Source organism: Macaca fascicularis, chromosome 14 (genome assembly GCF_037993035.2).
Source record: "Macaca fascicularis isolate 582-1 chromosome 14, T2T-MFA8v1.1".
In the NCBI taxonomy this organism is placed as follows: domain Eukaryota; kingdom Metazoa; phylum Chordata; class Mammalia; order Primates; family Cercopithecidae; genus Macaca; species Macaca fascicularis.
The window spans coordinates 74,621,298-74,645,828 of NC_088388.1; the positions used below are offsets into that span (position 1 = coordinate 74,621,298).

The 24,531-nt window shown below is 48.2% G+C and overlaps 2 protein-coding genes and 1 long non-coding RNA gene across 3 annotated transcripts in view; 1 reads left to right on the plus strand and 2 right to left on the minus strand.

Annotated features, from left to right (window-relative positions):
- The window catches only part of LOC123568723 (uncharacterized), a 66,480-nt gene extending 45,828 nt beyond the window's left edge, over positions 1-20,652 (minus strand). The window contains exons 1-2 of the long non-coding RNA XR_010580923.2: positions 20,475-20,652; positions 5,210-5,333 (exon numbers count right to left, since the gene is read on the minus strand). This is a non-coding gene — a long non-coding RNA (uncharacterized lncRNA). The remainder of the gene's footprint in view (positions 1-5,209; positions 5,334-20,474) is intronic.
- On the minus strand, positions 9,697-20,652 carry LOC135967072 (uncharacterized). Its single transcript, XM_074014791.1, has 4 exons — positions 19,221-20,652; positions 16,098-16,861; positions 13,352-13,768; positions 9,697-9,885 (listed from the first exon to the last, which is right to left on the minus strand). Exons 1-2 carry the CDS (start codon positions 19,755-19,757, stop codon positions 16,826-16,828), a joined length of 573 nt encoding a protein of 190 aa, XP_073870892.1. The 5' UTR covers positions 19,758-20,652; the 3' UTR covers positions 9,697-9,885; positions 13,352-13,768; positions 16,098-16,825.
- Positions 19,515-24,531, plus strand: part of DGAT2 (diacylglycerol O-acyltransferase 2) — a 32,752-nt gene continuing 27,735 nt past the window's right edge. The window contains exon 1 of the mRNA XM_005579118.5: positions 19,515-19,864. Coding sequence (XP_005579175.3) covers positions 19,744-19,864 — 121 coding nt within the window. The 5' untranslated portion in view covers positions 19,515-19,743. The remainder of the gene's footprint in view (positions 19,865-24,531) is intronic.

The window sequence follows — 24,531 nt, forward strand, 5'->3', positions numbered from 1 at the left end:
ACAACAACAACAACAACAAATATCTTGTAGAAACACATTTCATCGCTTGTTATATGAATACCTGCATAATATCCTGGACTTTGCCTTTTGGCCTGCAAGCCTCTATCAGCCCCCAGTTAATGAGTTGTCCTATCTTCCACCTCAAATCTGTCTTAAGCCATCCACTTTCCACTTTGCAGCCAGAAGGATCTTTCCAGTGTAAGTCTGACCATACCATTCCCCTGATTCAAACTTCCCAGTGGTCTATCTGTCCAGCTCCTTGGCTGGCATACAGCCCTCGCAGTCTGGTTTCTGTCTTCCTTCCCAGCCACTCTCTACCCAGTCATGTTGAACTTCCAGTTCTCTAGGGCACCTTGCTTCTCCCAGGACCAGCATTTTACACAAGCTGTTCCCTCTGCCTAAGATGCTGTTTACTACCCAAATTCAATTCCGTCTTGGTCTTTTAAGTCATTTTAGACATTAACTCCACCAGAAAGCCATGCCTGATCCAACCTCCCTCCAGGCTGTGAGGTGCCTCCTCTGGGTTTCCACAGTTCCCTGCTTCCTTCCAGCTTAGCATTGATCACACTTCTGTTTTTTGGTGGTGGTTTTTTTTGTTGTTGTTGTTGTTTGTTTTTGTTTTTGTTTTAGATAGAGTTTCACTCTTGCTGCCCAGGCTGGAATGCAATGGTGTGATCTTGGCTCACCGCAACCTCTGCCTCCCGGGTTCGAGGGATTCTTCTGCCTTAGCCTCCTGAGTAGCTAGGATTACAGGCATGCGCCACCACACCCAGCTAATTTTTGTATTTTTAGTAGAGACTGGGTTTCTTTTTTTTTTTTTTTTTTTTTTTTTTGAGACGGAGTCTCGTTCTGTCGCCCAGGCTGGAGTGCAGTGGTCAGATCTCAGCTCACTGCAAGCTCCGCCTCCCGGGTTCCCGCCATTCTCCTGCCTCAGCCTCCCGAGTAGCTGGGACCACAGGCGCCGCCACCTCGCCCGGCTAATTTTTTGTGTTTTTAGTAGAGACGGGGTTTCACCGTGTTAGCCAGGATGGTCTCGATCTCCTGAACTTGTGATCCGCCCGTCTCGGCCTCCCAAAGTGCTGGGATTACAGGCTTGAGCCACCGCGCCCGGCCGAGACTGGGTTTCTCCATGTTGGTCAGGCTGGTCTCAAACTCCCGACCCCAGGTGATCCATCCACCTTGGCCTCCAGAAGTGCTGGATTACAGGCATGAGCCACCGCACCTGACCTTGATCACACTTTTAAAATGTCTATGGCCTCCACCAGACTGGGAGCCCCTCAGAGCCAAGGTTGGTCTGTTTATGCACTGATGTCCCCACTTCCCAGTGGCAAGGCTCCTGCTAGCTCCTACACTTTGGGAGAGGGAGCAGGAGCTGGGTGTCAGGAGGCCCAGTTCATTTCCTTTCCTGGACTGCAGTCTCTCATCTGTATGATGAAGACTGAAGGCTCCCGGCTGATCTTCTAAGGACTGGGAGTGAAAATTTGGGGGTAGGGACAGTAGTTGAGCTCCCAGACACCCTTATCAGTCCTCTATAGGCAACCCCAGATAGACATGAGACTGGGCTCTGCAACAGGCGTGATTTGGGCCATTCCAACCAAAGGTCAGTCCTCAGTAGCCAGCTGCAACTGGCCTGGCCCTGGACCCTGCCTGCCCATCCCCCTACCCTTTCCTCCCCTGAGACCCAGGAATAAAAAGGATCTTGGCTGTCCATACTTCTGGCGTGGGCTCAGGAACATGTATGCAGACATGTGTGTATGTCTATGGCTATGCTTCTGCAAGAACATCTATATGTGTGTATGGGCTTGTGTGAAAGCATGTACACACCTGTGCATGAGTCCGTGGGTGCATGTCTCTGTACCAGTGTGTGTGCTCCACAAGCATAGTCAAGCAAGTATGCCCCTGTGCCCCCATGTGTCTGAGTGTGCATGGCTATGGGTGTGACTCTGTGCATGTTTATCGGCAGGCATTGAGAGGAGACAGGAGAGTCAGCCCTCTTCAGCCCTGCCAAACGATGACATCTGATTCTTTGGGATTCCCCTGACCCTGTTCCCTGCCCTCATACTCCAATGCTCTCACTTGAGTGACCAGCTTCTGGCATCCAGTCTAGAGGGACTCTCCCCTCTTCACTCATCAATTCAGTGCTTTGCAGGGAGATCTAGAATCCTGAAATAACCAGGATGAATCTAAGGGTGGTGAAGTGGACACTGGAATGCTCCACAAAGTTCCCTTTTACCATTCTGTGTACACCATTCTATTGGCTTTTCTTGCTAACCACCTAACTATGCAACTCTCCTGGCTTGCCTGGTACTACTGAAGACACTTTTTCCCATGTGCAGAGAGGATGTTAAATGTCTGGGAGTTACATTACCCCATTCTCCCCTCAGGTGACCCTCAGACTAAATGGCGAAAGGCACCTGCCTTGCTTTCTATTGGAACAAACTCTGGAGCAAAAGCCACCCCCGGAGCTCCCCTGAGGGATCAGGCTGAGGTTGCACTGAACTTGAGTCACAAGTTTGCTTAGCTTTTCCCCTCCCCTGCCCTGCTTCCCCAACTCCCTCTTTAGATTCTCCCACAGGCATTTCCTTCACAAACCAGTAATCTCAAGGTCGGCTTCCAGGGAACCAACTTAAGACAGAGAGGATGAGCCTAGAAACCATGAACCCAGACTATCTTCCTGCACCACCAATGTACAAAGAGGACACTGAGGCTCAGAAAGGGGGTGTCTATCTACAGAGGCCCCCTCTTTGCATGCTATACTTGCCCCCTTCATCTCCATCACCCACCTTACCACCACCTCCCCTGCAGGCCCCAGGTCCTCTCTGCAATGCCCTCAATATCCTTGGGTTAGAAAAGTTTCTTGAGCCTGCTTGGATCTCCCAATCCTGGGGGTGCCCCCTTATCTCTCCTTGGAGAGTGAAGCACTCAGGATTGAAAAACAAAACAAAAACAAAACAAAACAAAACAAAACAAAAAACAGAGAGAAATAGAGTTCTGAAGATGGGGATCAGCAAGGCAAGCATTCCTCTGCCAATGCCCCCTCACTGTCTCCAAGGGGGGACAACTAGGAGGTGAATGGTGTTCGGGTGGTAAGATCTTACTTCTCATTCTCAGATGAGGCCATGTATGGTAGAAAAGGTACTGTTCTGGAAATTGAGAGACCTCGATCCCAACTTCAACTCTCTTATCACCTGACTGAATAACTTTAAAGAAGCCCAACTTCAACTCTCTCCTCACCTGACTAAATAACTTTAAAGAAGTCAACCCTTCAGAGTTGAAACTTCAAGAGTTTCAAGAGTCAAAACATCTGAGTCAATGCTCTGAAGAACTCCATTTCCCCATCTGTGGAACGGCAGCAGTAGAACACAGAGAAGCGAGGCATTTCAGAGACGAGATTCCAGCCTCAAATTCACTTCCTAGGCACATGGCAATCTCTTCGAATACACAAATCAGTTACTAGCCCCGTCTGTGCCTTAGTTTCCTTATTTGTCAATGGAGATGATCGCAGGACTGACCTCATGGGTTGTTCTGAGGATTAAATGGGATACTTCATGTAGAGCCCTTTGCAGGTCCTCAGCACACAGCAAGCTTTGGATAGCTGGTGGCCATTTTTGCCCTTGTTACGTATCATTCCAGAGTTTTATAACTGGTTTGGTCCTGTGGCCTCACCAACTTGACACAACTCCTATGCTCTGTAAAAGTCAAAGGACATTGCCCAGAGGAGACAAGGTCTGGTGGAAGGGGAGTTTAAAGGGCTTCCATTCTCCCAGTCCCACCTGCCCTGCCTCTAATGCCTTTCCTGGCTTCAGAAAGAAGAAACAGATTCCCCAGGGGCTCCGGGCACACAGCTGGGCGCCCAGGTGAGCTAATCTGGGTGGAATGAGTGTGTATACTTTCAGGTCTGCTGAATAGCACAGCCAAATCCTATTTCCTTTCCATCTAGTGAAGTGGATAGAAATAATGCAGGCATAACCTTTCCCTACTTTCCCTGCCAGCATTCATTCAGAAAGGATTTTGTTGTTGTTACTGATGTTGCTGTTTTTGTTTTATAGTGATTCTTCAGGTTACAATATGTATTTATTTTGTAGTATTTCTTTAAAATTTTTGAAATTATGGTGAAATATAAGGAACATAAAATTTACCACTGGAACCATTTTTAAGTGTACAGTTCAATGGTGTTAAGCACATTCACATTGTTGGGTAACCATCACCAACATCCATTTCCAGAACGCTCTTCATCTTGTAAAAGCAAAACTCCATTAAACAATAACTCCCCACCCTCTCCAACCCCCTTGTCTTTGCTTTTTTGTTGTTGATCTGTGCAAGAAATGGGTTTTGTAGTGTCATCTCTTTAATAAATATTCACCAATGGTTTCTTGACCTGGCACTGTACTAGGCCTGGAATGCAGGGGGAGCTTGAGGCTTATCACCAGCTCTGAAGGCTTAGGATTCAGTAAGACCGAAAAAATGGAGGAAATTTTTTTTTTCATGTATTCATTCAACAAAATGTTCCTGACCCTATCAGGCCCATGGGACCAGGAAACAGCAATGGAAGATATACCCTCTCCCCACCCTGAAGGTACTCATGTCCAATGCCAGAGTAAAGGAGCTGGTGTGACCACTGGCTATCTGGGCTTCACCTCCCCATGCCTCTCTGCTTAGCCAAATCCTACCCCCACACTAGCAGAGGAAAGCACAAACTGCTATGGAAATGCAGGGGTGCAAACAACCCATTGCATACCCATAGGTGTGCAGGAAGGCTGAGGGTGGAGAAGAGCTGAGAAAGGATTGATCAAAATTAAAAACTTGTATGTTTGAAAGGACACTATTGAGAAATGTTAAAGATAACCCACAGAATGGGATAAAATATTTGTAAAGCATATATCTGATAAGGAACTGGTATCTACAATACATTAAGAAATCTTGCAACTCAAAAATAAAAAGACAACTTTATTAAAAATGGACAAAGGATCTGAATAGACTCTTCTCCAAAGAAGATACATAAATGCCCAATAAACATATGAAAAAAAAATGCTAAACATTGGCCAGGCACAGTGGCTCACATCTGTAATCCCAGTACTCTGGGAGACTGAGGTAGTAAGATCATATAAGGCCAGGAGTTTGAGACCACCCTGAGCAACAAAGTGAGACCCCCATCCCTACACACACAAAAAAAAAGAAGAAAAATTAGCCCAGGGATTGTAGCACATACCTGTAGTCCCAGCTACCCAGGAGGCTGAGGTGGGACGATCACTTGAGCCCAGGAAGTCAAGGCTGCAGTGAGCCATGATTGTCACACTGTACCCCAGCCTGGATGACAAAGTGAGACCCTGTCTCTGAAAAAAAAAAAAAAAAAAATTGCCCAATGTCCTTAAGTCATCAGAGAAATATGAATCAAAACTACAGTGAGACACCACTTCATACCCACTAGAATGGCTAGAATAAAAAAGTCAGGTAATAACAAGTGTTGTTGAGGATGTCGAGAAATTAGAACCCTCAAACACTACTGGTGGGAATGTAAAATGGTGCAGGCAATTTGAAAACCAGTCTGGAAGTTCTTCAAAAATTTAAGCATGTGGCTGGACGCAGCGGCTCACGCCTATAACCCCAGCTCTTTGGGAGGCCGAGGTGGGCTGACCATGAGGTCAGGAGATCAAGACCATCCCGGCTAACACAGTGAAATCCCATATCTACTAAAAATACAGAAAATTAGCCGGGCGTGGTGGTGGATGCTTGTAGTCCCAGCTACTTGGGAGGCTGAGGCAGGAGAATGGTGTGAACCCAGGAGGCGGAGCTTGCAGTGAGTTGAGATCATGCCACTGCACTCCAGCCTGAGCAACAGAGTGAGACTCCGTCTCAAAAAATAAAAAACAATTAAGCATGAAATTACCATTGGATTCAGCAATTTCACCCCTAGGTTTATCCCCAGAGAAATGAAAACATATTCACACAAAAATTTGTACACACATGTTCATAGCAGCATTATTCATAAAAGCGAAAAGGAGGAAACCACCTATATGTCCATCAACTGATGAACAGATAAACAAAAGATTTGTTTTGGTTAAGTTGGTGCGAAAGTCATTGAAGTTTTTGTCAATAGTATCTCTACAATGGACTATTATTTGATCGTGAAAAGTAATGAAGTACTGATACAGGGTACAACAAGGATGAACCTTGAAAACATGCTAAGAGAGAAATCAGAAAGAAAAGATCACATTTCACGATTCAGTTTAACCATTTCAAAGTGTACAATTCAATGGCATTAATTACATTTACAATGCTGCACAAATACTATCTAGTTCCAGAATTTTTTAAATCCCCGCAACCATAAACCTCATACCTATTCTCCCTTCCCTCCAGGCCTTGGCAACTACAGAGTTTTTGGTGTGTTTTTGTTTTGCTTTTTTGAGATGGTGAAATGTTCTAAAATTGATTGTGGTGACGCTTGCACAACTCTGTAAACATACTAAAATCCATTGAATTGTACACTTTAAATTGGTAAATTGTGTGGTATAAGCATCAAATCTCAATAAAGTTGTTACAAAAAAAGAAAAAGAAAGAAATAAACATAGAGAAGAATCCTCTGACATCCCAGTCTTTCCCCTCAGCACAAGTTAGCAGTGGCCAACCACTAGAAAAATTTGCAAACACGGTAACATCAAAACCCAAACCTGGCTCGCCACCACATGCCTCTTTTTCTCTTAGAAATATACATGATATTTGAAATTCCATCAAAAAACAGGTGATACACACACAAAAATATCCATTATCAAGAAATAAAACATGCAGAAGAACCAGACTGAAAGAGAAGTGAAACCATAAGATGTTGGGGCCTGTAATCCCAGGACTTTGGGAGGCCGAGGTGGGTAGATCACCTGAGGTCAGAAGTTCGAGACCAGCCTGACCAACATGGTGAAACTGCGACACTACTAAAAATACAAAATTAGCCAGGCGTGGTGGTGCATGCATGTAATACCAGCACTTGGGAGGCTGAGGCAGAATAGCTTGAACCCAGGAGGTGGAGGTTGCAGTGAGCCAAGATCGCGCCATTGCACTCCAGCTCGGGCAACAAGAGCAAAACTCCGTCTCAAAAAAAAAAAAAAAAAAAAATGTTAGACGTGTAAGACAGAGGTTTTAAAATAACTATGATTAATAAGTGAAAGGATCCAATGGAAAAGACAGACAACCTGAATGAACAGATGGGGAATTTTAGTAGAGAGATGAAAACTGTATTTTTAAAAAAGAGTCAAATGAAGTGCTAGAAATAAAAAACAACATATCAAAGATCAAGTAGTCCTTCGATGTGCTCAGCAACACAGAGATAAAAAAGTATGTGTATTGGACACAGAGAGGGGAACAACACACACCAGAGCCTGTTAGAGGGTGGGAGACGAGTGGAAGGAAGTTAGGGGACGGGGAGGGAAGTTAGAGGACAGGTCAATAGGTGCAGCAAACCACCATGGCACACATGTACCTATGTAACAAACCTGTATATTCTGCACATGTATCCTGTTTTTGTTTTGTTTTGTTTTCTAGAAAAAAATTTTTTTAAAAAAGCAAAACAAAAAGAGTATGTATGGGTTGGGGGGACGTGGCAGGAAATAGAGCATCTAAGACCTGCAGAACAATATCAGTCTAAATATGTGTGTAATTGGAGTTCTAGAAGGAAAAAGAGAGAAGAAAAGAGAGAAAGTTCAAAGAGACAATGGCCGAGAATTTTCCAAATTTAATAAAAGACAACAAATCACAGATCCAAGAATTCCAGAGAGCCCCAAGCAGGATAAATACAAAATATATACCCACCTAGATACAAAAAACACCAAACAACAAAATCAAAAGTAAATATTAAAGATAACCAGAGAAAAAATGAAATATTACATACAAAAGAACAAAGATAATATTTACTGCAGATTCTTGTCAAGAGTTTTTGCAAGGCAGAACACAATGGAGTGACATCTTCACTAAAGGGAAAAAGCTGTCATCTCAGATTTCTACTCCCAGGGAAAATGTCATTCCAAAATGAAGTTAAAATAAAGACTTTTAAGACAAAGGCTAAGAGAATTAATTGCCAGCAGACTCGTACAACCAGAAGTGTTAAAGGAAATTCTTTAGGTATAATACCAGATGGAAAATCAGATTTACGCAAAGAGATAAAAAGTGCTGGGAATTGTAAAAGAAAACAAAGGTCAGGCATGGTGGTTCATGCCTGTAATCCTAGCAAGTTCGGAGGAGGCGGAGGCTGGTGGATCCCCTGAGGTCAGGAGTTTGAGACAAGCCTGGCCAACAGGGAGAAACCCCTTCTCTACTAAAAATACAAAAAAATTAGCTGGGTGTGGTGGAACATGCCTGTAATCCCAGCTACTTGGGAGGCTGAGGCAGGAGAACTGTTTGAACCCGGGAGGCAGAGGTGGCAGGGAGCCAAGATTGCGCCACTGCACTCCAGCATAGGCGACAGAGCGAGACTCCCTCCAAAAAATAAATAAATAAATAAATAATAAAAATAAAAATAATAAAAAAGGATTGGAATCAATAATCTAAACTTAAGAAAAAGGGCAAAATATCAAAATATAGCCAAAGCAAATGGAAGGTATAAAGATAAAAGCAGAAGTAAATGAAACTGAAAACAGATACATAGAGAAAATCATTGAAACCAAAGAGTTTTATTGAAATAAATAAAATGGATAAATTTCTAGTCAGATGGGTCAAAAAAAAAGTAAAGACACAAATTACCAATATCAGGAATGAAAAAGATATCACTAAAGCTCCCACAGATATTATAAGAATAACGAGTGACTATTATGAACAACTTTCTGCGAATGTATTTGATATCTTATGATAAATGTTCTAATGGAGGCCTCAGAAGCGGCCAAGTCATTTCTTCCACATCTGTGCCTGGTCTAATTGTGAGGCTTGGGACAGCCATGACGGGAAGGGCCACACAGTGTTTAAACTGCTGTGGGGATCAAGCCTCCAGCCCCAAGTGGATGGGGATAGCCTGGCAGAGGCCACACTGTGGTAACTGACCAGGTTCAAAATCTCAAGTTTATCTCAGGTCTGAGCCTGTTTCTCAACATCAGGTACACAAGAAATGGTGGCCATGGACTTAATTCTGGAGATTGCCCAATGGCAGTGTTGGAAAACCCCCACATTTAGGCTTTTCTTTCTGTCCAAGCCACGTTGGACACCATCTGACACAGGGTTCTCTCTCTCTGTCTTTCTCTCTCTCCCCATCACCCCACCACTCCACCCCTTTTTCCATTCAGGCTCAGGTAAATAGAATAAGAACAAGTAAGGGCTTTGATATCAAAATAACCAAGATTCAAGTCCCCGCTCTCCTCTAACTAGCTACCACTTCTCTAAGCCTCAGTTTACTCATTTACTTTTTAATGTTGCGATCTCACACCTCCAAGATTGCTGTAGAGGTTAAATAACAAGATGCATGTATACTGTTAAGAACAAGGTCAGGGCTAAGTTCCTATCAGTCTCTGGTCTCTTCCCAACTCCAGTGCAGATTACTCCTCCGTCTTAGTTTGACCTTGAACTTCAGAAGCTCCAGGAAGCCAGGGACTAGGTCTGTTTTCTTCTCACCATTGTATCTGTAATACCTGCACAGGTTTTGCAAGGCAAAGAGCGTGTATATAATAACTGTGTTAAATGAACGAGTGAATGAATAAATGGATGAATGAATGACAACAGTCATTCTAGGTACCATGAGATTTAATACGGGATGCCACAATGTATTTTCCAAGTTCCCAGAGTGCACATGATTGCAGAGGCAGGAATGGGTAATAAGATGGATAAGATCCAGTCTTTACCCTTGAGCAACCCATAAATGTTTTCTGATGACTTCCTTGTGCCAGGTCTGCTCAGAATCAGCTTTGTCCCTGCCTACAGTCAGGTGGAGGGGGAAGAATGCAGACAGATACATTATTTGGAGGTGGCTCACGCCTGTAATCCCAGCATTCTGGGAGGCCGAGGCGGGCAGATAACCTGAGGTCAAGAGTTCGAGACCAGCCTGGCCAACATGGTGAAACCCCGTCTGTACTGAAAAAAAAAAAAAAGGTCAGGTGTCCCAGTTACTCGGGAGGCTGAGGCACGAGAATCACTTGAACCCAGGAGGCAGAGGTTGCAGTGAATCAAGATTGCACCACTGCACTCCAGCCTGGGCGACAGAGCAAGACTCCATCTCATATATATATAAAACAAACTGTTTGCTTCTCCAAAATGTGGCTTCTTCAAGCTGTGAGCTTCTAGCAGGGAAGGATTCTACTCCCAAATTTCCAGCCCAAACCCCAATGTTAAAGTTTTTGTTTGTCTGTGTGCAGCAAGCAGAAGTGTTAAAGTTTAAGTGAAAGTTTGAAAAAGGGGTATGTGTGGTTGTAAAGAAGGCTTATTGGAGGAAGATGCATCAAGACAGGACAGATGGGCAGAGTGTGAAAAAGGGGGAGCTTGGGGAAGGGCTTGAGTTCAAGAGCACAGTGTGGGCAGGGACCCAGAGGTGGAAAAGCACGTTCAGGGGCACGGCAAGTGACCTGATGGGTCTAGGGAGCTGGACCCACATCAGAGCATGGTGGTGGGAGAGGAGTGAAGGCGGCTGGAGAGAGTGGCAGGAATAGGATCATGTGAGGCCTTGAATGCCAAGTTAAGGAGCTGGGGCCTCATCCTAAGAGCTATGGGGAGCCATGAGAAACAATGGGTTGGTTTCTGTGTTCCAAAGCTCATTCTGGGAATCTGGAGACAGGGGACCAGTGAAGAGGGTAGTACAGCTGTCTATGCAAGATGGCATGGCCCAAGGCAGAAGAGAGGGAGAGAACTGTTTCCTGGTTGTTGGGGGTGGAGGTATCAGTGTGAATGTTTTTATATGCATCCATGAGCACAAGCAATCTTTCTCAGAGGGTCAACCTAAAAAAAAACCTAGCCCTATTCAGTTTCATGACCCAGCATACCCAGCAGCCTGGGGGAGGCCAAAGTTACCAAAGAAAGAGACTGAGAGGCATTCAGTCAAAGCCTGACTTTACAGTTCTTCCTCACCAACACCATCCTGCAGATTCACATTCTTCTACAGGCTTTCAGGGTGTTTTAATCCCAGTTATCTCATCCAAAATATTTGCTTTTCCGCCTTTCTTTGTGTTTCCTGTATGCCTCATGTCAGCATCCTTGTTCAGGTCACTTATTAAAAAAAAAATCCATAAGGCCAGGCTGAGGTGGAGCCTGGAGTGACCAGGAAACCTCACTCTAGAGTGAACTCCTACCTGAGGCAGCTCCTCCTCCCTAACAGGGCCCACACTGACCTCTTGGTCACCTCCCTGCTCAGGACTCTTCTGATACCATAGACCTAGTCCTAGGCCAGTTTGGGAATCTAGAGAGGCCATTGGAAAGAAAACTGATACGTGGATACCACCCCTCCTCGGTGACTCGATCGTAACTCCTGATAACTCAGGGTTTTGTTTGTTTGTTTGTTTGTTTTTTCTCTTGAGGGCCAGAGAACATCCTTTCTAGAATGCAGTTTATACAATTGACCTCAGAATAAGGCCAGGATTTTGCAGCTATTATAGAGCATAGTCTCTGGAGGCACACCATCTCAGCTTAAATCCTGGCTCTGCCACTTCCTAAGCTATGTGACCTTGGGCAATTTTTTTAAACTCTTTGTGTCTCAATTTCTCCATCTGAAAAACGGACTCATATAGTATCCACTCCAAAGGGTTGTTGTGAGGCTTAACTAAATCCACCCATGTATAGTAACTGGCAGACAGCAAATACTCACTGAAGTTTAACACCTATTACTGCCTGCTGTAGTTCATGAAAACTGTTGCGTCTCCTTTTGGAAAAATCAGGATGGCACTAACCCACCTCCAGTCTCCCAACTGCTTCTCCAGCTGAACAGCATTTCCTAGAGATTACAGATTTCTGTAATCTGCAGGTTCTCTGAGATGCAGTTGGAGCAATTTAATACAGCAGAGCAGTCCCATGCTCCACTGTAGTCTCACTGCAAAGCAGTTCAGCAGCGGTTCTCAAAATGTGGGCTTCAAACTAGCAGTATCAGCATGTCCTGGGAACTTGTCAGAAATGCACATTCTCAGCCTCCCTCCAGAACCTACTGAATCAGAAACTCTGGGGGTGGAACCCAGAAAACTATATTTTAACCAGCCCTCTGCTAATGTTTGAAAACTGCCAGAACATAGTATAGCACAGTGGTTTATTTAAATAGATATGACGCAGTTCATTGCCCGCTCCTTCTCCACAAAGGGTTCCTGATTCCCCCAGAACCCTCTTTTACTGACATCTCTAACTTCCTCCCTGTATTACTGTTGTCCGTGCTCAAAAGTGCTCAATCCTCCCTGGATTGCAGGTTCCCTGAGAGCAGTGTTGGGTCTTACTCATCTCTGCACTGGGCAGCCCAGGGCCTGCCACAGGGGCCTTTGCTTAGGAAAGACGTGCTAAGTCAAGCATGCGACATTTTCAGTTTCCTCTGACTAAGGCTACTATTACTGAGCCTCTGTTCCTTCCAGGACCCTTGCTCAAACAGCATTTTCCTTTGTGAATTGTGGTGATCTCCTATGCTAAGATGCCTGGTTCTTTGTCATTTCTAGTGTCCTCCAGTTCCACTGCCTTCTCAGGCATTTTACTCTTCTCTCTCCCTTTATGTTTGTTCAAAGCCCTTTGGAGAAGGTGTCAGAGCTCCAGGCAAACCTGTCCTCCTAATCCTTATTTTCAATCATAATACTTCTACTGGTAACAATAGTACATGCCAGGCCCTGTCAAGTAGTATATGCCAGGCCCTGTCCTGGGCATTTTTCATTCATTCATTCATTCATTCATTCATTCATTCATTCATTCACTCAGAGACAGGGTATTGCTCTGTTGTCCAGGTTGCAGTGCAGTGACACGATCATAGCTCACTGCGGCCTCTAACTCCGGGACTCAAGCAATCCTCCCCTCCCCCAGCCTCAACTGGGACTACAGACACATGCCACCATGCCTAGGTAATTTTTTTTTTTTTTTTGGTAGAGATGGGGTCTCTCTGTGTTGCCCAGGCTGGTCTTCAACTCCGGGGCTCAATCGATCCTCATGCCTCAGCCTCCCAAAGTACTGAGATTACAGGCAAGAGCCACCGTGCCCATATGGCACTTCACATTTGTTATTTTAGTCTTTACAACAACCCTAGGAGGAAGATGCTTATTCCCATTTGGATGGAGTACAGGGAAACTGAGGCTCAAACACAGCAAGCGACATTAACATGTGGCAAGGTGGGGGCTTATTCAGTCTGGGGGCAAGTCAGGGTCTGGGTGGATGGACCAGGAGAAGTGCCTTGTCTAGGCATATGTATTCATATAAAAATGATCCACCAACAAACCTGTTCAGTGCCCTTGCTCAGGAAGATGGGTCTGACCAGGTCCCAGCCCACCAGGGTGCCTTTCCACAGTGTGCAGGGGACATCCGCCTGAATGCCCATCTTCAGTGCATCCCCCAGCCCAGCACTTGCTATTCTGTGCAGCGGGAGTTTCAAACTGTGTTCCACAGAGCCCTGGAGATAGGGTGTGTGGGCTGGGCAAGAGAGAGACAGACCCTGAGGAACTGTGGGACCACCCCAGCAGCCTGTCATCCCTGTCACTTCTTGGGCTCTCGAGGCTGTATTTGAAGAAATGCTTTCGGCCCAGTGCCGGGGCACGCGGCACGCGCCTGTAATCCCAGCACTTTGGGAGGCTGAGGCAGGCAGATCACGAGGTCAGGAGATCGAGACCATCCTGGCTAACATGGCGAAATCCTGTCTCTACTAAAAATACAAAAAAAATTAGCCAGGCGTGGTGGTAGTCCCAGCTACTTGGGAGGCTGAGGCAGGAGAATGGTGTGAACCCCGGAAGCAGAGCCTGTAGTGAGCCGAGGTTGCGCCACCGCACTCCAGCCTGGGCGACAGAGCAAGACTCCATCTCAAAAAAAAAAAAAAAAAAAAAAAAGGAAGAAATTGTTTCACTGCTTTTAAAAAGCTAGAAACTACTGCTGAATGATAATTGTCATTTTAGGTGTCTGTTTCTTCCCCCAGAATGCCCCTGGGGAGCAAGAACTGTACTCACAGCACCCAGCACAAGTATGGGGGGGTCTCAGGAAAGGTCGGCCAGATAGAAGGGCAGATGAGAAATGAACGTACTGAGAGCTCTCTGTGTAATATCCCCTGCCCCACCCCCACTCCACCCCCAATTCCTGTAGGGAAAAGGCCTTGAGAGAGTTGAGCAAGAAACGAGCAGGCAGAATGATGCAAGGAGAGCTGTCTGTACACATTGCAACAGAACTTTCTAAAACAAGGCTGGGGCTGCTCCCAAGGGTCTCAGCCCTGCCCTATTTCTCTACTGTCATCCAGACCTGTCACACAAGATAAGGCCAAAGGCCATTACCAAGCCCTGCTAAGGCCTGACCTTAGAGCTGGCAGGTCAATGCTCTTGGGTTCTGGGTTGAAACCTGGAACCATCTTCAATCACCCGCTTCCTTCCTTTCAGCCCTACATCCATCTACGCCATCAAGTCCTAGAGACTCTAAAGCTTCAGCATCTATCAAAACCACCCTTGCTTCTCCTTTGCCTTGCCACCCCTTCCGTTCAGGCTGTGTCATCATTATCTCTCTCCTTCCTCTCACCTGCCTCCCTCCCTTCCATCCAGTATCACCCAGGTCCCTCCTGTAGGCCAGGTCCAGTGTTGGGCCCTGGGACACAGAGAGGACTCTAATTCTACTTGGTCTTCAAGGAGCCTCTCCAGGAAGAATCAGCTGTATAAACATTAAGAGTTTCAGGTGTTCTGAAAGAGGGAAGCTGGAAGTCTGATGCCAGCACAGAGGTGGGGAGGGTCATTGTAGGGCCACGTGCTGTCCACCTTCCATCACGCCCAGCCCCACTCTCCACCTTTCTCCACCCGCACTCTCCTTGGATATTCTGTGTGGCATCTGTAGGCTGCCTTACCCTCTGGGCAATTAGAAGTTCTGCCAGACCAGGCGTGGTGGCGCCTGTAATCCCAGCACTTTGGGAGGCCGAGATGGGTGGATCACCTGAGGTCAGGAGTTCGAGACCAACCTGGCTAACATGGGGAAAACCCATCTCTACTAAAATTACAAAAATTAGCCGGGTGTGGTATGCACCTATAGTCCCACCTACTCAGGAGGCTGAGGTAGGAGAATCGCTTGAACCCAGGAGGTGGAGGTTGCAGTGAGCTGAGATCACGCCACTGCACTCCAGCCTGGGCAATAGAGCAAGACTCCGTCTTAAAAAAAAAATGTTCTGGCAGAAGACAAGGACCTGAGTTGGAGACAACCCAGGTCACTGTGGGTTGTCTGTGCCCCTTCAGCAAAGGCCACAGCTTCCATGTGGCAGCCCTCTCCACTCAGCCCCCACTGTACCTGCGGTGTCCTCCTCTTAGTCCTTCAGGCCAGACTCCCTATGAGGTGACTAGTCCTGGGCTACTGCCATCCCTTGAGTTTTCTCTATAGTCTGCTTAGGTCTTTGCAAACAGCTTTTGTATTAAACTGTCCTCAAATTACCCAATTTGGGTGGGCTGTTTCCCACAGGGACACTGACTAATATAAGGCAGACGTAGTCAGGAAGGGTGCCATGGAGGTGACAGTTAAAGATGTGCTTGCCTGGACAATGATCTTTCTAAAGCATAAAATTCCTGCTAAAAACCTCTATGGCTCCCCATTGCCATTGCCCTGAGAATAAAGTCCAGACTCTGTAGCCTGCCACCCAAGACTATATACCATCAGACCCCTGACCACGAAGTAGCATGTGGGGAAGTCACCAGGAAGAGGGACAGTATGGAGCTTGGAAATGGGAGGCAAAGACTTCCAAGAGGGGTGCATCCATGCCACACAGCTGCTCTGGCTGGCAAATTCCTGAGAGTAAGGAGGCGGGTGAGTTTCTAGGCTAGAGGGCTATGCCAGGCTGCCTCTGCTTGCCAGAACCCTGCCCGCCCACTCTCCAAGTGAGTTGAGCACTGAAAGGAGTTTAACCCCAGTGGGCCCTAGCTTTGGGGCATGAGAACGGGTTATATTCCAACCCCATTTGGCAAGCTATTGGATTTCCTGAGCTTTCGTTTTGCCAACTGCAAAATGGGACTAACCTCCCAGGGCTGTGGGGGAAGTGTAAAGGAGGCAACGGATGGGAATTTGCTTTCGTCCAGTAGTTCTGCTGTTACAGATGCTCCCTCTCCCAGCCTTGGGAGGCAAGAAAAGCGTACAGGTTTGAGGCTCTGGAAGACTCGGTGTGAATCCCAGCTTTACTACTTACTCCCTATGTGATTAGGACAGGTCACTTCACTTCCCTGCACCCTATGTGCAAAGGGGTGGGGGTGATCACCCCTTGTGTGGTGGCTGTGAGGACTGGGCAAGCTCACACAAGCCAGGGCCTAGCACAGAGAGGGAGCTTGGTACATGTTTGTTTCTGTCTTTCTACCTGTGCCTCTCTTAGGGCAAGTGTCCTGTCTACCTTATAGGCTGGTCACTTACTCTCCTCATGTGTGCAATGGAGGCACTAAGACTGCCATCACTGAAACGTATCTCAGAGGTGCATGTGTCAAACCTCTCACAAACTACAAAGCTGCACGTGGAATCCCCAGTGGCAGTACAACACTGGTGACTGAAGTGGGTGGAGGATGGGCCATCCTTGTGGATGCCCCTCTGCTCACAACCCTACTTTGGTCCACCCCCTAACAGGATGAAGTCCAAGCTTCTTGGCGGGACCACAAAGCCCAACCTGGTCAAGCCCTTCTTGGAGGCATGACTTGACCAATCTCTGACTTGCCCAATATACCCATGGCTTGAGAGATGATGAAGGAAAGGTAATCAGGTCCTAGAACACATTCTCACAGCTGTCCTGCTCACACACCTGCAGGAAGAGCAGGGCTGGTCCTTATAGGAGTCTAGGGATGTCAGGAAGCGTGGGAGGGGGCCAGGAGAAGTCAGACGGGTGTGAGCCCCCCTTGCCCCACCTCACACAGGGGAAAACAGTCCCAGGACACAGGAAGCTGCCTTTCCGGGCTACTCTAAGTTTGGGTCTGTTTGTCCTTCCAAATCCAACTTGGACCAAGCTGTTTAAGCAGTACCCATAGTCATGGTGACTGGAGGCCAAGGGGAAGGAGTGTTCTAGAAGCTGGGATGCCAGGGGCTGCTTGCTCTGTGAGGTGGCACAGAAGTAAGCAGTTGTGACTCTCAGCCCTTGGACTCATGTCTGCATCCTCTCACAGATGTTCCTTCCCAATAGGCCTTGGTAACCCCAAGTCTTGCCATTTAAGACAACGATCTCTTACATTACAACACAGTGATAACACTCTTTTACATGCTGTGATTTCACTTTATCCTCAAATACTCAAGTGAAGTCAGCAAAACAGACACTGTCACCTCCATTTCATAATGCAGAATCTGAAACCTAGACAAGATAGTGATACTGACTTGCCCAAGGTGAGTGGGTGGGCCATGAGTTCCAGCCCAGGCCTCCTCCACAGGAGACCCTTCCAGAGCAGAAACAAGCCACAGACTGACCTGGGATCTTCCAGGTCAGCAGGTATCTTGCCTCCAAGAGCACTCTCTCTGAGGAGAGGATGCCAGGATTTATTGGCACCTTCGGTATCCTCCTGGCTTCACTCCTCTTTGCCCAAAAATAAACCACACCTGTTTCTACCTCCCAGCCTTTCCACATACCAGTCCCCATGTCTCCCCCATCCCCCACACACGGCATGCCACTAGCCTACTCTCAGTTGCCTAAAAGACACTAAGATCTTCTCAGCCTCACGGCCTCACCACATGCTGGGAGCTCTGCCTGGGATGATTTTCTTTCTACTCTTGGCCAATTCGGGCCTTGGGGCCCAGTGACATAGTTGAGAGATTTACCCATGGCCTTGAGAGGGCTGAACAAATGGAAGCTCTCCAGGTTGCACCAGAGGCATCTATTACCTGCTGCCCTGTGCCTGTAACTTCTGTCATTCTCCTCTCCCCCTGTGAGAAAATGATAAAGACCACAAAGGCAGGGACTTCCTCTCCTCTTATGCTGGGATCCCACAGCTAGCTCGCTCCAGCTATGCCTAAGAAATCTGTCTTATCACTGATGTGCTTGTTGCCCCCACTCATTCCCTGAGCCTCTCATCCAACAAGTCACTCCACCACATTCTGGTGGATCTTGCTTCCTATGCTCTTCTCTAGATCAGGCCTTCCCTCCATTCCCTCTACCACTGCCATGCCTTGAGGCTCATCCTCTCTCACATGGATCCCCCCCACAGCCTCCCCACTGCCCTCCTGGCCTACAGCCTCTCCTGTCCATTTCCCATACTATGGCTAAGGACTCTTAAAACCCACCTGACCAGTCATTTCCCTACTAAAGCTCTCCCAAGACCCGGCTCCCCTCCTGATGTCTCAAGAGTGGCATTCCCAAGCTTCTCTCAGTTCAAGCACCCGCGCCTCTCACTTCAGCCTCATTTTCCACAGTTGCCTGGGCTCCAGCCACTCCAGGGCCCCCAGCCCTGCCCCAAACACGATGGCTTTTCTAACACTTTATGCCTGTCTTTCTGTTTGCCCTCACATCCTCCATCTGCAAAATTCCTACTCATTAATGGGCAAACAATTCTGGAATGCCTTTTATGTGCCAGACGCTACCTAGGCTCTTTTTGTACCTTATCTCGTTTACTTCTCAAAGTACCTCACAAAATAATAATTATTATTCCCATTTTACAGAAATGGAAACTGAGGCTCAAGAGAGGTAGGGCGAGAACTGGGCTCCTAGTCTGATTCCAAACCTGCTGTGCACCAACCTCTCTGGGAAGTGCACTAGCCCCCCCACTCCCCCAGCCCAGGGCAGAGTCTTCTCTCCTCTATGGTTCCATAACCCCCGGTTTCTCGCTTGTCCTGGCCGTTGTCACCAGTGACTGTGTGAGGCTGTCTCTGCTGCCCTCCAACGTGGGTATCCCAAGGGCAGAACCTGGGCTGATCTGGCTGGGTCCCCAGCACCCAGCAGGGTATAGGTGCTGTGTGAGGTTTCCTAATAAAGAGATGGAAAGCCAGAAGCAGTTTGGGTGGTTGAGCTACCCAGCCCTAACCTAACTAATTCCCATACCAGCGACCAAAAGCGGAACCTTCGCATCTTTGCTGCCAAAGTACAGCCCCGCCTAGAGGAAAGGCCCGACCCCCTGCAAGTCCTCGGCCTGCACCGCACGTGCTTGGTTTTCCCCGCCCAGGTACCGGCCGCCGGGCCGTACCAATCTCCGCGGGGAAGAGCCCGGGGCGGACTGAGGGAGTGGGGGAAATAACCGGGCGCGCCCCTTGGAATGAGGGCTCAGAGTTTCTCTCTTCTCACGCATTCCCCGGATCCACGCTGAGCAGCCTGCTGGCCCGCCCCGGGCCCGCGCCGAGCCGAGCCGAGCCTCAGGTGCTGTTCCCCCCACAAGCAAGTGGCGCGGGCCGCGGCTTGGAACGGCCCGCCCCGCCCCTCCCGCCGCGTCGGCGCCCGCCCAGTTGTGAGGTGATAAAGTGCCGCGCTCCCGGACGCCAGCACCGCCGTCGCAGTCGCTGCTGCGCCCTAGGTTGTTTCTCCCGCGCCGCCTCTGGCCGACTGGCCGACCGGCCGCAGCTCCAGGTGTCCTAGCCACCCAACCTCGGCGCCGTCCCGGGGCCCCCGTGCTCTGCGCGAAGCCCTGGCCCCGGCGGCCGGGGCATGGGCCAGGGGCTCGGGGTGAGGCGGCTTCCCGCGGGGCCGTGACTGGGCGGGCTTCATATTCAGCCATGAAGACCCTCATAGCCGCCTACTCCGGGGTCCTGCGCGGAGAGCGTCAGGCCGAGGCTGACCGGAGCCAGCGCTCTCACGGAGGACCTGCGCTGTCGCGCGAGGGGTCTGGGAGATGGGGTGAGTGCCACCGCGCAGGGGTTATGGACCTGCGAGAAGATTTTCTGGAAAGGGCCCTGTGGCAGGCTGGTGGGTGCTGATGAGTGCACGTTCATTCTCCACCCTGGCACTCATCAATTTTTGCGACCTCTGTTACGTCACTTTCCACCCCCCGGCTTGTTTCCCTCATCCGTGAGTTGGAAGTGGTACCACCCACCACTCTTAGTTATTAGGGATATTCGAGAACTCCTCCCCAGCCCCCACTGCGACTGGTGACCCCTTCACCAGTTAGAGCTAGCTTTGGCAGTGAGAGACTGGATGGGGCAGGATGGTATGGGTTTTGCAGTCTCCTGAGACAGCCACCAGACGGGGGACATGCCCGCCTGGAACAGGTGTGTCTGCCCTGTCCTCTGCCCCACGCCCGTCCTCTCGCCCAGGCTCTGGAGCCCACACAGCAGCAACTGTGAGCCTGGCATGCTTAGGAGGCAGCGGAGAGGACCCTGCACGCCCTCCAGGGTAGAACTGAGGTCCTCAGTGAATCGCGCAGAGTTGAAATCAACCCTCACCCCCTACCCGCTGCAGCTTTTCCCAAGCAAGGAAGAGCAGCTCTTCCAACCCCCACCTCCCTTACCTAGAGTTGGAGAAACTGAAGTGGGAGGAAGCATGCCTAAGTTTTCCTTAGCTGATGCCTTGAGCCCTGGATTCAAGTACAAATCCGGGAGACCCTGGGAAGTCATCACAGCTGTCCTGGTCTGCGTGTGTGTCTTGCATGAAGCCCCTCTCCCTCCTTCTAAGTCTGTATTCTGCTTGCTGAGCCTCTCTGACATGGATTTTTCTTTAGTAACTAACAGTCGCCTACTCCGCCCACCTTTGTTATAAAAATAAAGCATGCTAATTATGGAAATTTTGAAAAATATAGACAAATGAAACAAATTTCTGGTAAATCGACTATCCAAAGATAGCTTCCTATTAGCATTTTAGTATATCTCTTGATCATTTTCTTTATACACATTGCATAGATACAGTTGAGGACATACTGTAGATATAGTTATGAATCTTGTTTTCTCTCTCTTAATGTAACATCGAGGTTTCCCTTCCGTTAATCAGAATCACTTATAATGTCCTAGTGGTTGCAATAACCCACCCTGCAGGTGTACCACATTTTAACTGTGACCTAGGCATTGGCATTGCTCCTTGTGTGATTATCGCTGTGGTTATCTGCCCCTCTTGGTGTGGGTGCTGCTTGTAGCCCCATGCATCCAGCCAGTAGCCTCTGACAGCCCGCTCTCTCACTTGAGTCCTTTTCTGTTCCCTGTGTCCTTTGATGTCCTTAGGGAATGAAGGGACTTGCCCTTGTTCATGCTTTTAAAAATGTTTTGGCACTAGACAGTGGGATAGGGATGTTCTCTGTGGTAGGCTTCCTGGAGACTCCATTCCCTCGGCTCTGCCATCCACAGGCTGGGAGCTGTGTATTCCAGGAGTCAGTGACCCTGGCTGTCATGTTTTTTACTTAGAGTTTGTTCCTTAGGAGAACTTGTACTCTAGCGAATGATTTTAACCAAGGCACTTAATATCATGTCAGGAACATTTCCCTATGTTGTTATCAGATCTTGAAAACATTTTTTTTTTTTTAACTCGGTGCAAGGATTTACATCATGGAATGTAGGAAGGGCTGGTATGAAATACAAACCAGTCAGTTCAGCTTTCTGGGATCTACTTTGGTGAAAGATTGGGTGGAGTAGGGGAGGGCGCTGAAACACATTTTGTTATCTGGGCATCTCCATTATACCTGCCTTCTAGATCCTTGGTCCTTGAAGATACTCCCCAGTGGCCTAGTTTGCCTCTGCGGATAAGGTCCCACTGTTGTGAGCTGGTGAACAGCCTGTCAGTGACGGTATTCAAGTAGAGACCATGGATTCTGTGAAGGGAAGTCCTGTGATGGGTGAGATTGAAATAGATACCCTGGCGTCTGGTTTCTTGGCCAAAAAAACAGGCCAACTGTGGGAGTATGGGTAGGTGGGTGCATGCTGGGGGAAGCAGGAGTCTGTATTGATATTTCCTAACCTTTGGAGGGCTGTCCTGTGCCAGGCATGGAGATTGCAGAGTTCATCAGGACACAAGGGATATATATCTTGTTCTTCATCCTTGCCTTTGAACTGGGGGCTCTTCATTCAGAAGAGCCCTCTGACACCTGCCTGTATCCACAAGGTTCAGCACAGGACCTAGCATGAGATGGTGGTGTTCCCTGTAAAATTCTGAGCTGATTTGTTGTGTGTGGCTCCAAAGAGCGAGGCCAGGAACAGGAGTGGGATGATGGGTACAAGTTTTGATGTAGCAGAGGAGTCCTTTCTGACAGCTGTTGAGGATTGCAACAGGCTGGGGTGGGTGAGGGTGGAGTTCCGCATCACTGTGGATCTGCTTGAAACTCAGTGGCTAGATTGTTGGGGGTAACTGGGAACTGAGGGTTGACAATCACTTAACCTAGTCCTAAGTCAGAATGAGAACATTACTCTCATGCTCCCCTCTCTAGTTCCGTGTGGCTTCCCCCCTCACCTACATCACTTCCCCGGCTGAATAGATGAATAGAGGCAACTTTGGGGCTGCGTTACCAAGGGCTCATCTAGGCTGAGAAAGGAAGGCCAAGAGTAATGTATTAACAGGCTCGGTGACTCAAAGGGCAGTGTTGAAATCCTGCCCCAACTTCACCCTCACGCCCTCAAATTCAACAGCAAGTACTTAAGTTGTAAAAATTAGTGCTGGATTGGGCCCAACCCTCATGTTACAGATGGGATCACTGGGGTCCCCAGAAAGAAGAGACTTTCTCAGGGTTATCAAAGCCAGGCTAGAACCCAGATCCATCTCCCAGTCTGTGGCCTGACTCCTTAAGCCAAGAGAGGGGTTGCAAGGCCATGAAGGGCTGAGTGCAGGGCTCTGTGTATTGTAGATGCTCAGTGGTTTACTGAATGAGTGAAGGTTGTCTTCATGATGCGGGTGGCAGCTCATTCCTACTCAAGCTTTTTGAGGAAGCTCCCCGAGCCTGCCCTAGTAGATGAGAGACACTAAGATCCCCCAGGGCTTTGGCTGCCAGGTGAACTGCCAGTTGCCCCCTCCCCATACCCACTCACACTTCAGACTTCCCAAACTCTTCCTCCTGGCCTATGAAGTAAGCCCCATGTGAACAGCCTCCACTGCCATCACAACTTCCTCTCCTAGCATGTCACTCACCATGCTGCAGACACACGGTGGTCTTCCTGTTCCTGCAGCATTACTCCCAATTCTGTCTTACCTCAGGGCCTTTCAGCCCAGGTCTTTGCATGACTGGCTTCAGAACAGTCAGTCTCCTCTCAGGTCTTCCCTGACCACCCTATCTAGAGAGCCACCCCTAATCACCACATCTTCTTTTATTTTTATAGCCTTTATCAGTATCTAAATTTTCATTTGTGCTTATCTGTTTAAGCAATTGTCTCCCCCATAAGAATATCAGCCCCTTGGCTGGCCACGTGCCATGGCTTTCTCCGGTAATCCCAGCACTTTGGGAGGCCGAGGCGGGAGGATCACTTGAGGTCAGGAGTGTGAGACCAGGCTGGCCAACATGGTAAAACCCCATCTCTACTAAAAATACAAAAATTAGCCAGGTGTGGTGGTGCATGCCTGTAATCCCAACTTTCCTGGGAGGCTGAGGCAGGAGACTCGCTTGAACCCAGGAGGAGGAGGTTACAGTGAGCCAAGATTGTGCCATTGCACTCCAGCCTGGGTGACAGAGTGAGACTCCATCTCAAAACAAAAAAAAAAGAACAAACAGAAAAAAAGTATCAGTCCCTTGGAAACAGGAACCTTGTCTGTCTTTCTCAGTGCTGTGACCCCAGCATCTAGCACAGTGCCTGGCACTGGTAATAGGTACTTAGTATTTGTTGAATGAAAGAATCATTAATTGGACTGCCCCATTCCTCTTGTAGGAAGCCCTGCTTTTAGCTTCATTGTGATTCCTTGAGCCTTTCTTGGGCCTACTCTGTACCTGTAACCACCTATGCTAGGGGCTGGGTGCTGGGGTTGCAGCTGTTCCCTACCCTGGAGGTCCCCACAGTCTGGCAAGGAGCTGGCTCCAAGGCTGAGTGGCAAATGGGCAGAGCCAGGCTCAGTGGTCACCCTTACTGCTTCCCAGGGCTTATTAAAGCCAGAGAGCCGGGGTTCCAGGCCTCACTTTTTTCTGGGATGTCACTAGGAGGGGTTCACTTCCTCTCTGGGGATCTCACTCCTTCTTTCTGGAAAATAGGGTCAGAATTCTGAGATTCTCAAGGATGGAGGGTTTGGGTTAACCTGAGTGTGAATGTTTGTGAACTTGTGACATTCATGTTAGTCCTTGTCATTTGTCCTGTGTTACACATTCAATAGGCCCCCAACACAGTAGAGAGTGGCAGACCCTGCTCTAAGGTATCCAGGAAGGCTTCACTGAGGAAGGGACTTGGGGTGTGAACCCTTCATTTTATTGGTTGAGTACCTTCTGTGTGTCAGCTGAAGTCCCTGCCTTTGAGGAAGTGAGACCGGGGAATGTACACAAGATGACTGTGCAGAGTGATCTGAGCAATGACAGGAAAGACTGCAAAGAGGTGAGACTGGGGAGCTTGATCACCCTGAGGTCAGGGAAGTCTTCCTGGAAGAGGTGACATTCAGTCCGGATCTGGAAAGAT